Source organism: Triticum aestivum, chromosome 2D, assembly GCF_018294505.1.
Source record: "Triticum aestivum cultivar Chinese Spring chromosome 2D, IWGSC CS RefSeq v2.1, whole genome shotgun sequence".
In the NCBI taxonomy this organism is placed as follows: Eukaryota; Viridiplantae; Streptophyta; class Magnoliopsida; order Poales; family Poaceae; genus Triticum; species Triticum aestivum.
The window spans coordinates 603,357,558-603,372,715 of NC_057799.1; the positions used below are offsets into that span (position 1 = coordinate 603,357,558).

General features: G+C 51.4%; 2 protein-coding genes and 1 long non-coding RNA gene across 3 annotated transcripts; 2 read left to right on the top strand and 1 right to left on the bottom strand.

The window, feature by feature from the left end:
• The first annotated feature begins 3,354 nt into the window (after positions 1–3,354).
• LOC123050321 (protein FAR1-RELATED SEQUENCE 5-like) lies at positions 3,355–4,469 on the top strand. The gene is made up of 2 exons (XM_044473136.1): positions 3,355–3,423; positions 3,510–4,469. Exons 1-2 carry the CDS (start codon positions 3,361–3,363, stop codon positions 4,182–4,184), a joined length of 738 nt encoding a protein of 245 aa, XP_044329071.1. The 5' UTR covers positions 3,355–3,360; the 3' UTR covers positions 4,185–4,469.
• A 451-nt stretch (positions 4,470–4,920) lies between these two features.
• On the top strand, positions 4,921–8,194 carry LOC123050322 (uncharacterized). Its single transcript, XR_006423752.1, has 3 exons — positions 4,921–6,082; positions 6,164–6,390; positions 7,695–8,194. It is a non-coding gene; the product is annotated as an uncharacterized lncRNA (long non-coding RNA).
• A 2,943-nt stretch (positions 8,195–11,137) lies between these two features.
• LOC123050323 (auxin-responsive protein IAA33) lies at positions 11,138–12,120 on the bottom strand. The gene is made up of 2 exons (XM_044473137.1): positions 11,581–12,120; positions 11,138–11,483 (listed from the first exon to the last, which is right to left on the bottom strand). The coding sequence occupies exons 1-2, from the start codon at positions 11,988–11,990 to the stop codon at positions 11,393–11,395; spliced, it is 501 nt and encodes a 166-aa protein (XP_044329072.1). The 5' UTR covers positions 11,991–12,120; the 3' UTR covers positions 11,138–11,392.
• Positions 12,121–15,158: the final 3,038 nt, after the last annotated feature.

The window sequence follows — 15,158 nt, forward strand, 5'->3', positions numbered from 1 at the left end:
GTTGACTAAACCTCTCCCTAGGGCAAAACATGATCAACACCAGGACACAATGGGTGTTCGATTCATCACAATGTAACTAAATTATTGACTCTAGTGCAAGTGGGAGACTGTTGGAAATATGCCCTAGAGGCAATAATAAATGGTTATTATTATATTTCTTTGTTCATGGTAATTGTCTATTGTTCATGCTATAATTGTATTGTCCGGAAATCGTAATACATGTGTGAATACATAGACCACAAAGTGTCCCTAGTAAGCCTCTAGTTGACTAGCTCGTTGATCAACAGATAGTCATGGTTTCCTGACTATGGACATTGGATGTCATTGATAACGGGATCACATCATTAGGAGAATGATGTGATGGACAAGACCCAATCCTAAGCATAGCATAAAAGATCGTGTAGTTTCGTTTGCTAGAGCTTTTCCAATGTCAAGTATCTTTTCCTTAGACCATGAGATCGTGCAACTCCCGGATACCGTAGGAGTGCTTTGGGTGTGCCAAACGTCACAACGTAACTGGGTGACTATAAAGGTGCACTACGGGTATCTCCGAAAGTGTCTGTTGGGTTGGCATGGATCGAGACTGGGATTTGTCACTCCGTGTGACGGAGAGGTATCTCTGGGCCCACTCGGTAATGCATCATCATAATGAGCTCAATGTGACTAAGGCGTTAGTCACGGGATCATGCATTGCGGTACGAGTAAAGAGACTTGCCGGTAACAAGATTGAACAAGGTATTGGGATACCGACGATCGAATCTCGGGCAAGTAACATACCGATTGACAAAGGGAATTGTATACGGGATTGATTGAATCCTCGACATCGTGGTTCATCCGATGAGATCATCGTGGAACATGTGGGAGCCAACATGGGTATCCAGATCCCGCTGTTGGTTATTGACCGGAGAGGCGTCTCGGTCATGTCTGCATGTCTCCCGAACCCGTAGGGTCTACACACTTAAGGTTCGGTGACGCTAGGGTTGTAGAGATATATGTATGCGGAAACCCGAAAGTTGTTCGGAGTCCCGAATGAGATCCCGGACGTCACGAGAGGTTCCGGAATGGTCCGGAGGTGAAGAATTATATATAGGAAGTCAAGTTTCGGCCACCGGGAAAGTTTCGGGGGTTACCGGTATTGTACCGGGACCACCGGAAGGGTCCCGGGGGTCCACCGGGTGGGGCTACCTATCCCGGAGGGCCCCATGGGCTGAAAGTGGAAGGGAACCAGCCCCTAGTGGGCTGGGCGCCCCCCCATGGGCCTCCCCCCATGCGCCTAGGGTTGGGAACCCTAGGGTGGGGGGACTTTCCCCTTGGCTTGGGGGGCAAGGCAACCCCTTCCACCCCTTGGCCGCCGCCCCCCAACCCTAGATGGGTTTTGGCCGGCCCCCCTCCCAAGGGGGCCTATATAAAGGGGGGGGGAGGGAGGGCAGCAACCTACAGCCTTGGGCGCCTCCCTCCTCCCCTGTTACACCTCTCCGTCTCTCGCAGAAGCTCGGCGAAGCCCTGCCGGAGACCCGCTACATCTACCACCACGCCGTCGTGCTGCTGGATCTCCATCAACCTCTCCTTCCCCCTTGCTGGATCAAGAAGGAGGAGACGTCGCTGCACCGTACGTGTGTTGAACGCGGAGGTGCCGTCCGTTCGGCACTCGGTCATCGGTGATTTGGATCACGGCGAGTACGACTCCGACATCCACGTTCATTGGAACGCTTCCGCTCGCGATCTACAAGGGTATGTAGATGCACTCCTTTCCCCTCGTTGCTAGTAGACTCCATAGATGCATCTTGGTGAGCGTAGGAAAATTTTAAATTATGCTACGATTCCCAACACTAAGAGCATCTCCAGTAGAGGATGTGGATGTAAAAATAATGATGCTTCAACGAATGATGTAGATGCAAAAAAAATTACTCGAGTTTTCTCCGTAATGTAAAATAGGGAACCAAGTGATGCAAATTTGCATCACATGGAGCGCTCGAGCAAAACACGTGCTGCCCCCAACTGCCACGTGGAACATTTCCATTGGGCGCCTGCTTCTCCACCCGACCACAGCCGCCGCTCGTCCGTCCTCCCCTGAGTCCGCCATGACCCGACCGCCTCACCCCCATCACCCCGGAAAGCCATCGGAGGTCCCACCGCCATGCTGATTTGGATTCGTCACCGTGCAGAGTTTGGCCGATTCGGCTGTTGGCCGGAGCGTCGACACAGTATGGCTCCCGGTGCTCGTCGTTGTCGTCCGACATAGGTCGTCTTGCCGCCGGAGTTACCGCAGGCAGGTGCGCAACCGTCTCGACCGAGCTGAGCGGCCATTGTTTCAGTCGGCGTCACCTCGTCAAAATTACGGGCAGCCCCCTACCGACATGCGTCAACGAGGTGGAGGAGAGGCCTCTGTAACCGGCACGGCTCACATCTTCTAATATTTTATGATTTATGATTTTTAGACGATTTATGATTTATTTGAGATGATTTTGATGTTATTTGGTTCAAATATGTATGAAATTGTGGAGCTGTTGCTGTGTGGCTGCGCTATTTTACATCACCTATTGGAGCACTAGTGCAATACTATTTTACATCATTTGTTGGACTTGAACGTTTTTATGATGATATAAAAAAAATCAAATTTTGATGATGTAATTTTTACTTGAAGCATAACGTGGTGATGTGGGCAGTGCTCAAAGATCACATGAGCAAGATCCGATTATATATGAGTAGCAATTATCGACAATAGGAGCCTCAAAACTGTAGTTTTTTTTAGAAGACTCAAAACTGTAGATAGACAGCGTGAAACTCCTCTTGTATCACCTCCCTTCTCGGCAAGAAAAATGAAAGATTTAAATAGTTAATAGTATCGGGTAATTATGCTAGGCCGTTGATCTCGGGTTACTTGGGCCCACTGCCTATTACCGAAAGGAGAAGTGAACGACTCCGCCGTGGAAAAAAATCTGGTATGACCGGGTCGCACGAGGCCAAACGGGAGACCACCTCGCGCGCATGACATCTGGCGTACGAATCTCAACACAGCGTTCGCCTGACTTCCAGCCCAGCCCACCCCACTTCCGTTTCCCACGCCCCACGCCCCGTCCTTTCAGCTTCTAATTTGTTTCACCTTCCAAAACAAAAAAACCCATCTCCGTCTCTTCCATCTCGCCGGCGACGGCGTGCCAAGATGGCGCAGCCCGACGAGGGCAACGAGGCACTGGATTGGGAGACCACCTCTCTGCCCACGGCTACTCCAATCAGGGTAAGTTCAATAATCAGTACACATGCCACACCAAGCACAATCCTCTCTTCCTGAAGCCTCTTTTGATTGATTCAATTACCTTGCAGCAATTTCCGACGACTGAGACTACTGGCCAGCCCTCGATGAGCAGCACACCGGCGGCCTCTGCAGCAGAATCCTCTCTGCCCACAGCTACTCCAACCATGGTAAGTTCAGTAACCAGTACACATGCAACAGCTAGCACGATCCTCTCTTCCTGAAGCATCTCTTGATTGATTCAATTACCTTGCAGCAATTGCCAAGAACTGAGACTAATGGCCAGCCGAGAATGAGCAACACACCAGTGAATAATCAAGACATACAAGATGCAGATAATGTTCCAAGAGTTGGGAAGTGCTTTCAGTCTGAAGAAGAGGCGTACCAATTTTACAATTCTTATGCTCAAACCAAGGGATTTAGCATTAGGAAGTGCCGCTTGAAGTTTAAGGCAGATGGGACTTTAAGTTCCAGATATTTTGTTTGTAGCAAGGCAGGTGTGAAAAATGCTAATCCAACACATGTGGCCAAGAAAGAACAAGCTATTTCGAGGACTAATTGTATGGCTCGAGTTCAATTCAGCATCAATCAAGAGGGAATTTGGACCGCTCAGAAAGTTACGCTCGACCACAATCACCAGCTTGTAAGTCCAGATAAGAGGCACATGCTTAGATCGCAGCGTCAACTCTTAGATGCCGATCGCCACATGATTAAGCAAATGAGGACATCGGGAATTAGACAAGCCGAAATTTATGATTTTTGCGAGCTTTGGTATGGTAAAGATGCTATACCCTTCTTGCAAATGGATTGCAACAATTATTTGCGAAGTGAGCGCTCAAAGTATATGGAAACCAAAGATGCACAAACATTAATGGAGTATCTAAAGAACAAGCAAGCTGAGGACCCTTCGTTTTTCTATGCCATGAGTTAGATGATGATGATGGTACAATAATGAACATCTTTTGGACTGATGGACAAGCTATCATGGACTATTCTGTCTTTGGAGATGCCCTTTCCTTTGACACCACATTTTCAACAATGGTGCCATTTAGAGCTCCTGAACGAATAAAAGGTTCAAAGCAAAAAAAAGATCAAAAGATGTGCTAGAGGGAGCAAAGAAAGGCAAAAAAAAAAGGTACCTTTGCTTGTTCTGTGTGAATAAGTAGCAATGTTTCATTTCTATTTCTTATATCTACATACAATTTGCAGGAAAAGGTACAAACTATCCGGCAAAGGAGTCCGTGTTTGTGCCGTCCGTAGCTGGCCCTTCGGAATATGATTTTGGTGGTACTATAAATCCATCAATATCCATGGCATTTGGAGAGTATCCATCATTTTTAGGTCAACCTATCCAAGGAGAATTCACAAGACTATTGCTTGAAGCTCATGGAGATGGCACAACACCGCCGGCCGCTCGTCAACTGGATTTCAGCGGTGGTGCTAGTACATCAAGGTTTCAGCCATGACGAGCCCGATCGTGCGTTGATGCATAATGTCTTGTTGGTTCCTCAATGCTAGTTAGCTGGGCATGTCAGCTATATGGTTTATGTATTTGGTTTACATAAAACTGGAGCTATCCTTTTATTTTGCTGCTATGTGTGTGTCACCTGACAATGCTGAACATCTGTTATCAAACATATATTCTATTAAACTGAAGCTATCATTTTCTTCTACTGCTATGTGCTAGTGTTTCACCTGAAGCTATCATTTTCTTCTGCTGCTATGTGTGGACAAGAACAACTATACATTGCAAATTCCACAAGCTTTCATTCACACAGAAATTCGTTTACAACATAGGCCAGTCTTGTAAGAGAATAAAATTCAGAAAGGAAAATACAGAATAGTTGCCTTTGTTCAGGCTTTTACAGCTCAAATCACACACAAAAATCTACAGGAACTTGTTAGTTGATGCTGTTTGGCGTGGCGCCGCGAGCTTGGCCGCCGGAAAACATGGTGGGTGCCGGCGGGGATGGAGAGCCACGAGCAGGCCGGCGTCGAGGAGCATGCCGACGAGCAGCTACGAGCCTACGACGGTGCCGCGACCTGGGCCGCCAACGAACGCGGCCGTGCCCGCGGGAATGGAGGACGTCGAGCAGGGGAGTTGGGTCCAGCGTCGAGGAGCACACCGGCGGCGATGTGGCGAGCAGCCGGAGTGGATCACGCCGGCGGCCGGAATTGGGGGCGTTGGAGGAGTTGGGCTAGGGATTTGATGCACGCTCGACCTGGTCTTCGGCTCGGGATAAGGTGACTCTGCGCTGAGATTCGTGCTGCCAGATGTCATGCGCGCGAGGTGGTCTTTCGTTTGGTCTCGTGCGACCCGGTCGTGCCAGATTTTTTTCCCTCCGCCGTCGGCATTTGGCGGACTCGGAGTGAGGGGCAAGGTCTCAACGACGCAAGTCACCGTCGTCCTCCGCCTCCTGCCTGCCGTTGCTCGCCCGCGCCGCTGTCCTCAGACCTCAGTCCCGGCCTCGCGCAGTCGACCAGCCGGTCACCGTCGTCCCTCATCCCCTCCCCCTTCGCAGATATCTGGTGTGACAGGTGCCACTCAAGAGGCGACGCGCGCACACCAGCTGTTCGAAGAAATGCATCCCCGAAGTGTTTTCTACTCCCTCTGGCCCCAGCGAGAGACGACGCATCGTCAAGAATGACCTTTGGGTCTGTCTTTGAGAGGAGAGTGGCGTGGCCACTCATGAGATTGCGGACCATGGGCGGTGCGCCCATCCTGCAGCAGCTCCACCTGGTGGAAACGCTACTGCACCGCACCAGCGATGACTGGTGCATCGTCAATGATGGCACGGTTCTGTCCACCATTTTCATGGTTGTCTCTGGGTAATGTCCTCTTGGTGTGTTCAGTATGTTGTCTTTGTTCCTAGTATGGTTGTTCATATGGGTTTTCATGCCAACAAGAAGGTCTCTGAGTTGAGGTACAGCCTGTTCTTCGAGATCATGTGCCGGTGGAAGGCGGTTCAGTGGAGGTGGCACTGTCATTGTTGATCAGGGGATGGTCAATGTTCGTCGCCTTCATATGCAACAAGACTGCTGTCTCTGGGTTGCAGCCGTTTCCTCGAGACATCATGTCATGGACAGGCCAGCTGTATGGTTCCGTGGATTCGGCGAATTTCATCTCCGTGAAAATGGTATGTCAAATTAGCAGAGTATTTCATCACTTGCCAGTTTAATTTTCAATGGTTTTATTTTATTTTAATCAACAGCAATTATCATCATTCCTAATCAGTCCTTTGATTATGCATTTGTGTCGACCATTATTATAGCGGTGTGCACTCGCTATTCTCGAATTCCTGTACTGAACTTACTCAATCTTTCATCCTTTTTTTCTCTATATTTTATTTTATTGATGACTGTATTAAGGTCTCGAAATGTCTCAGGGTTTCCCAGCGGGCATGTTTTGAATTTTGACGAGTTGCATCTCAAATCTGGAATCTACTAAACTGATCCCTGTAGTCTGCAACTTTACATAGCATTGATTAGAAGAAATCCATGGAATCACATATCACATTTTATTTTTGAAAAGAGGGTTCTCCATCCGATTTCATTTATTAGAAAGCACCAAGTCTTTACAAGTGTATTGTAAAAAACGCTCTTATATTATGGGACGGAGGGAGTACTAAACAGAAAACAAAAGACAGCACCCACTAGATATCCTAGAGCATCTAACCAGCTGCAATCTGAACATGGAATGAAATCCACTTGGGACTTCAGATCATCATCAGCAGATACCCAGGAAGATAAAAGGCAACGTTTGAGACGCTGCTTATACTTATACAGTCAACCAACTAACAAGCCCACAGAAAGAGTGAAAAGCAAAGTACGTTTTTAACCAGCCATGACATTGAGCACAGCCATCTGGCAAAAGGAGCTGCTCCAACAGGGTCTTCGCACATGTTGACTTTCTTCAAATCTTCACCCTATCCGGAGCACACCAAAACGCCAGTCTTGGACTGCACGAAAGACTTCATTTGATCTCTGCTCTAGCATTCCTACCACCCACTTCAGCTTTGTTTGATTTTCCTGCTTTTTCTGCAAAATAGTTCAATTATTTAGCCATCTGGCAATCATGTAGCTGAAAGCACTGAGTTGAGTAGTTCATACTTGTTTACCAGCACCTTTTGGCGGCAGGTCTGGCATTGCTCAAAACACCATGCAAAATTTAGTGCCAGCAAACAGCATTTCTCCCCAGGAATCGGCTTATTTCTGTCGAAACCTTGGCCGACTAGCTTTCATCCCCAAGTGGCACAATGACCGTTGAGTACGTCCCAGTCTTTCATAGGTATATCGGCATTGTTATTACTTTCATGATGAGGGGCTGGTTCTGGGAAATTTCTGTTCTAACGAAAATAGGCGTTGATTTTAGAAAGTCAGAAACAGTGTCACTCGTTCAGTAATGGCCATCTCCAAACTAAATGCCTTCCTTAATTTTCAGGCAAGGAACCAAACAGATTTCCTGTGCCGCATGAACGAGCATCACGATCAGTTTTCACCGAGGGGATAACCGCGGCCCTCGGAGACCACTTTACGGTCCAACACAGAGCTAGAAACGGCGCTCTCCGACCACGACGACTTCGTGCCTTCTACGAAGGTGCTATCGCTGCAGGACTTGCAAGACATCATCTCCAAAGAGTCCCCCACAGCACAGAGGGTTCAAGGATGGCCACGGTGATGAAGATAACTGCTTGTTTTGTGACACATGGCGATTTGTATGCCGCATGATGAACTCGGCTTAGAGTTTAGTCACTCACTGCTGTCACGTGATTTAGACAAACCAATCAATCAATCAGAAGTTGTAATTCCGATATTTTTGGCAGCCTTGATTTGGTGCTTCAAACTATAGAACATGCTTGGTTGGCAGGCCTGAAGCTGTGGTATAGCTCACCTGCAGCAGGTTTACTGACGTTGTATAGAATTTGCGTCAATTAATTCGGATCGGAGGGATTATTTTTTAAAACCCATAACGTGGATGGATCACTCCCTCTGTAAAAACAATATAAGAGCGTTTGTACTCATCAGTGACCTCATCCTCTAGGGCCGCATCCGAATCAGCAGTGACCTCATCCTCTGCCGACCCAGACATTGTTGACTCTGGGGATCCGAGAGATGCATGGATTTCATCGACGTTTGGTCGCCGTGTTCACGGCCGGATCCACGGTCGCAGTCCTCTGTCACTCTCGTGGCGTCATGGCTCCTCCGAGTCTCAACTCCAAGCATGTTCGTCAGCCGGTACGCCGTGCGTGCGCGCTTCTTTTTCGTCGCCCGCTAGCTGCCGCCCCGGCCGGCCGGGCGGCCTCCCCTCCGAGTCCGAGGGGAAAGTCAGATCGCCCAGCATGCCGCCTGATGCCGACTACCCCGTCGTCCGCCCGTGCATGCAGGGATTGGACGGCGACTTGACATCCGGTGCTTCACTGACTGACTGACAGATAGGTCCTGCTCGACCTGCTCGTCTCGTGGCCGTGTGTGGTATCCAGAATCTACACCGGTCGGCAAATTTGACAATTTTGATCTATAATCGAAATCAAATCACAGAATAAACTGGTTGCGAAACTATTTCACTCCCCTGACCCTTTTGTGTAGCGCCCGCCACGCCGGCGCCACACCTACTGTGCAACGCCTCCCAGATAGGCGCTACACGGCCAGCATCGCACCCATATGTGCCCAAGTCAGCGTGCAGCGCCTGAGAGCTAGGCGCCACACTACACAGTGCAGCGCCTAGCTCCTGGGCGTTGCACTAGTGCAGCGGCTGGACGCTACACAAAAGGGTCAGGGGAGTGAAATAGTTTCGTAACCAGTTCATTCTGTGATTTGATTTCGATTATAGGTCAAATTTGTCGAATTTGCCACACCGGTCACGGTACGTACAAGACTGCGACGGGCTCATCGAGCAGCTAGCCCATCTAATCAACGGCTTTATCACATTTGTGATCCTACGCTTGCAAGCTCCAACATTTTGTTTATTAAAAAGATCCAAAACTATTGTAGAAGTTCATTAAATGTACTGTTTTGTGTCAAAAAATAAATCTTTATTAAGTTACGGATATAAAATACAAAGCACCTCAAATATAATAAAAATTACATCGAGACCTTGATACGACCGAACGACCACCACCGCAACCGGAACGAGCCGCTATCGTCGCTCCCCTACAGGAGTCGGCCTGACGTTGTCGATGACAACCGGAAGTCTTTGTGCACGTACCCTAAGGACCAGTGACCTGTAGTCGCAGTCGTCTTTGCACCCTTGCATAAATTTGAAGCAACTGACACTAAATCTCATCGTTTGCGCATGCATGACTAAAAACCCTAACCTCGCTGCCCCCAGTAGACGACAACAATCTACGCCAGAGCTCCATCGACCACATCCAAATGGATGAACTCAAGGAGGATTAGAGCGCTGAAGACAAACTCGGTGAAGAAGCATCAACATCCGCACAGCCCGCACTTGCCCGGACTAAAGAAAACCTAACCTAAACTAGTTGCCAAAGTGCAGGCACCGGGATTTCCCACCCGTTACCGATCGCCAAGCTGCAGACAGAAGGGAGATGAATTTACATGCTTGCCAACGAAGCCTAGAGAGGAGAGTTTGGCTTATCCACCGAAGGGAAGGCTAGCACCAATATTTCGACTAAACCAATACACACCACCTCTATCATGTTGTTTTCTCACTACAGCAAACATGTGCTCTGGTCTTCTTCCCTTATACGACAATGAAACATTGGTTCGACAGCTCGCCTTCCAAGGGTTGTGTGCCACCCACGATGTTGTGAGCGATTTTTAAGTTGTCACGGGGTAATTTCAAATTGTACACGTTTGGTCTTCTGTAGTTTTTATTACATACTTTTCTTTTTCGAGTAGTTAGTTTTTATAACTGGAAATAATGAAATCGAACGTTCGCATACAAAAAACGAATATATTCCCCTTCTTCTTTTTCGAGAGTAGACGTTCCCCTTATTTTGTGCAACCAACAGATTTGTACCATCAGTGTAAAAATATACTCCATCTGTCTCATAATATAAGAACGGTTTTGACAGTACATAAGTGTTAAAAACGCTCTTATATTATGAGACGGAGATACTATGTTGAAAAAACAGATTAGAGCCATCACGCGCACACACGACAAGAACGAGACATGATTCCCCACTTGATCGTTGATCCATGGGCATTGCACGCAACGCACACCACCGATCTCCGCCTATTTTACCGGGAAACAATAATGGTGCCAGGTTGGTCTGGTCTACCAATTTCCATGCTGTGGATGACAGTCATGCCGCCTTCGGGATCCATGCCTGTCAAGTCCCAAATCAACTGTGCGCGTGCGCGTCCGCGGATCGTTGTGTCACACTCCCGGCCGCCCGGCCACGATCGACGTCGACGTCGCCGCAGTAATTGAACAGGCAGCAGCGCTCCTTACGAGCGACGCCGACGCCGTGGTACGCAGCGTACCCGTTCCCACACGTGGGGTGGCGTACGTGCCGATCCATCGGTCCGGCGGTGAACCGCGCGCACGGGCACACGACATTCCGTCTCGGCCGCCAGCTCCACGTACGTCCGATCGCGCCTCCGCGCACGTAACGCACCCGACGGCTACGCGCATCCGCATCACTGTTCCTCCTTCAACGACGTGGCGCTCAAAAGGGAGATCCCAACTGCCGGGAGCAACCCGGGCCTGAGCTTTCGCGATAAAAACACACGGCGGGCTGGTGCCGAGGGGGCGCGGTCGCTGAGTCACGTCGAGAGGGACGTGCCGTGCGTGCTGGGGGTGGGGCGGGGCGGATCGACGATTTGACGCCGGCACAGTGTTCCGGTTAGCGACACTGGCTAGCTAGCCGGTGGGCATCGCACGACACGCATCGTATGCTAGCTAGCTTTCTTCTCTCTCGCACCAACAGAAAATTGATCTCTCTTTTCTCTTCTCATTGTGGCAATGCGACATTGAACTTTTGATACAGCGAAAAATGAAAAAAAAAGGTTGGATCGATGATTTCTATTGATTTTTAGGGAGATGTTGACGACGGGCCGGCCGGACTTGATCTTTTTTTTCGCCGGAGTTGAGCTGAGCTGAGCTGAGAGTGGAGTGGAGCTGCAGAGGTATGGCTTAATTACACCTGTGGTTCACCGGGCGCGGCTGACTAGCTAGTTCACCGCGCCCCCGCATTGCTTGATCCTCCGGGTCGTCGACTTCGCCGGGATGATCCGGATCCTCTTCGCCACACGGCAGAAGTCCCTGGCAACAACGGGCAAAAACCAACGACACGAGAATTCGGTAAAGAAATCAATGTCACAAGTGAGACCGGTACGTGGTCAAGTGTGAGATTACTTACTTCCAGCTGAGGTCGCCGGCGAGGAGGAGGTCGTCCTCCATGTCCTCGTACGCCACGACGTGCCCGGGGACGGCATTGGAGAGGTCCAGCCCGTCGTCGTCGTCGCCCTCGGCCGCGTCGTCCACGAACATGCGGCGGAGGGCGCCCGCGAGGCTGCGGTACCCGGTGTGGCGGCTGAGCTGGATGCGGTGGCAGATGCAGCGCCCGTCCAGGACCACCGTGACCGGCGGCACCACGCCCGCCGCCAGCGCGTCCTCCTCCCCCTGCCCGTGCTGCGTCGACAGCCGCAGCAGCTTCCGCTGCTGGTCCGACGCCGGCGTCGCCGGGGGCCGCCGCTTCGCGTGCCGCTCGAAGCTGGAGCTGCTCGGCCCCGCGCCGCTGCCGCTGCCGCTGCCGCCGCCGCTCATCATGGCCGGAACGGAACTGATCTTAGTTGGACTCGGTCGAACTCGCGGGCCGGCCGGCGGCCGGGGTTTGTGGTGGGCGGTTGCGTGTGGGGTTTAGTGGACTGGTCTTGATTCTCAGTTGTGTTCTTTTGCGGCGAAGTGCGGGAGGATTTATAGGCGGCCAAGCCGGCGATGGATGGATGATGGGACTGAGACCGAGCTCATCTAGCTACTAGCTAGGGTTGCAGCTTCCTTCATTTAATAATTCACCGAAATATTCCTACACATAAAACCGCTTTCACGTACGACTCTGTGCGACCAGCGCTGGCTGCCGTGTACCGGTGTACAACACCAGCACCATGCCTAACTAAACAAACCTCTAGAACAGTTCGTGCAAGCATTTCACGCCACACATTCTCAAAAAACAACAATTCTTCACGTGCTGATTAACTCTGATACGTACCATGCATGAGGAAATGCAACTTGGATCGGAGAAGCCTTCTAGACAGTCTAGGGCAAACAGTGGAACTCATTGAAAGAGGTGACACGGAAATCCTCCTAACAGCTTGATGAAATCGCCAAAGTGCCAGTGGGGTTGCTTGCAAGGTGAGAAAAGGAGAACGACGAGGGTACACACAAATATACACACATCGTTATCTTGCAGAGCAACCCGAGGCACGGAGACATAAACAAGGCCCAGATCGGCCACAGCTTCTTGCTGTTGCCGGGCATAGATGGTCGTGTCTCGTGTGCTCACCCGGGGAGCGGAGCCCGCGCGCGTGCACGCGAGGGTTGAATAGTGGGCGCGGTGGACGCGGGAGTTTGTTCTCACGATCCGTGCGAAGCGACGGGGCACACGACCACACACGCAGAGCCAGGGCGCGCGGTTGCCGATCGGCTTGCTCGGCGTTTGACCCTCCGGCGGTCGCTCGGTCCTGCTGCCATGCATCTCGCCGCCATGCACGGCGCCCACACCGTGCCATGACACCACTACCCCCCGTATGGTACGTGGTCGTGTGCCCCCGGCCGTATAGTAGTGGCCGCGTTCGTTGGTTGGTTGGTTGGTTGCTCGTGATCTCTCGCTCCGGCCCCCGGCCGGTGCGTACGTGCCGGTGCATGCATGTGTGATAATGTGATATGGAAGCATGTGTGAGTAGTAAAACCCAGCTTAATGACGGGGCAGAACGGCAGCTAGATGGATGGATGGTGGACGATGCTATTAGTGCGCACCGACAGTTAAGTGGAGTGATTCTGTTGCATGCGTAGTAGTACGTACGTGGTCTTTGTTTGGTGGAACAGTGCGGGGTAATAATGGACCCTGACGCGCGTGTTCCTCTGCCTTGAGCTTTTTTGTCCGCCCGGGACGACGAGGTGCTGTTCACGGGTAGCAGGGGGCAGGAGCTAAGCTATGGCTGCTCGGTTTCATCATTTATGCCTGTGCATGTGGACATGGGTGCATGTAGACGTAGGAGGACGAATGATGAGTGGTACGTACGTACGTCCCTGCCCTGCATGCATGGATCGGATCCGGCGAGCAGCGTGCCTGCATGCCGCCCTGCCGGGGCTGCAGTGCGCAGACAGCGCGCGAGTACGCACAGTGCGCGTGCACGTACGCCTGCGTGCACTGTGCGCGGACAACTTAATTTGTTCCGCCCAAGCATCGGGCGGAAGACGACGATCGAGCCGAGGGGCCGTGTCTTCGGTGATCCAAGGCCCTTCTTCCGCTGTTTGTACATATGTACGTGTGGCCGGCCTTAGAGCATCTACAGCACCGTATTGCTGATCCGTTCCCTCAAACACCCACGAACAACCAGGCACCCATATTTTGTTGCGTCTGCAGTCATATACCTCATATTTAGTCCCTCATATCCATTAACCTAAGTAGATCAACAAACTAGGAACAAACATCGAAGGGAACCTTGGATCACCAAAGACACGACCCCTCGGTTTATTTTGCTATTTGGATTGGCTCGAGCAGTCGTCACGGCCGCCCGATTCGCCATCGGGGCAGGCGCTGCTTCCGTTGCTGGCCATCGGTCAAAATCGGAGGGGACTGTGGGTGGAGTGGACAGAAAAGAGAGTGGAGTAGACTGGCGAATTGACTTCGGTCAAGGGTTCTCCGAATGGGGATATTTATGGGGCCGAAGGCGTGCCAGGCCGATGTGGCGGACGAACCAGGGTGTGTCCGAGCCACCCCATGTCCTCCCTACATATGGACAGCCCGAGCATTTGTGGCCAGTTTGAGGCGTTAGGGTGGGGCATTTTTTTGACCGCACACGGAAGGATCCGCCCATCCAAGTGTTTGAGACCGGTTTGAGACACCCGACTGCAGATGCTCTTAAGTGTCGGCGTTTTCTCCCGATTGCAAAACCAATCTCAGTAGGTCGTACCTCTGTTAATTTACTACATCTTTAGTTAGGTATGTACATAATTTTAAGAGAAAAAAACTAGCTGCGCGAATTCTGATTTAGAAATTGACATCTAGCTAGGGTCGCCTTCCCTTGCGGCAGCGGGGGACCCTAGCTAGCACCATCGTAGCCCCTTCCCTCCCCCTCCCCCAATATCTCCTCGTCATCACCGGAGGAGTGGCGATGAAGCCCGCATGGCTCCCAAGAAGGTGGTGGCAGGGCGCCTCAGCTGGCTCCGGCTTCCAGCCCCTCCTCCCTGCCCATCATCGACACAACTCCGTCGACCCCTACTTCCCCTTCCCTTGCCTCCGGCTGCTCCTGTGCCTGGCATCAGTGAGTTCCCTCCGCCCTCATGTGCTCCAGCGCCAGATCTGACTCCCGTTAGCATCGCATGGTGTTGTCGGCGTCGGATCCCAGGATGATGGGGGAGAGGCTCTTGGGCTGAGTCGGGCCACCCTTGTTGGCGTGGACAATGCTCTTCCTCTTCCGATCAGCGGCCATGACTCGGGGGTTGTGGTTCTCTTGGTGAGTTTTCTAGTGGTGCCTCCCCAGCAGCGGCGACCCATGGTGGCGTCGGCCTGGTGTTCAGCGTGTGTTTGTGCTCTTGCGGTGGGCCCCTTGTCGGTGCGGCTCCGGCCCTGGCAGCCCTGGACCTACATTCTCTAGTGTCCATGGTTTTGTCGATGTCCCTTCTTGAGTGGCTCCGGCCCCGGCGATTTGGAGGTTGCGTCTTCTCCGGCATATTTGGCTTGCCGGTTTCCTGGCGGCCTCGACCCCGGTAGCC

Coding starts and splice junctions, on each gene's coding strand:
- LOC123050321 (XM_044473136.1), top strand. CDS start 3,361: ATGAGCAGCACACCGGCGGCCTCTGCAGCAGAATCCTCTCTGCCCACA. Junction 3,424..3,509: donor CCACAGCTACTCCAACCATG/GTAAGTTCAGTA, acceptor ATTACCTTGCAG/CAATTGCCAAGAACTGAGAC.
- LOC123050323 (XM_044473137.1), bottom strand. CDS start 11,990: ATGATGAGCGGCGGCGGCAGCGGCAGCGGCAGCGGCGCGGGGCCGAGC. Junction 11,484..11,580: donor GCCGGCGACCTCAGCTGGAA/GTAAGTAATCTC, acceptor CGTTGTTGCCAG/GGACTTCTGCCGTGTGGCGA.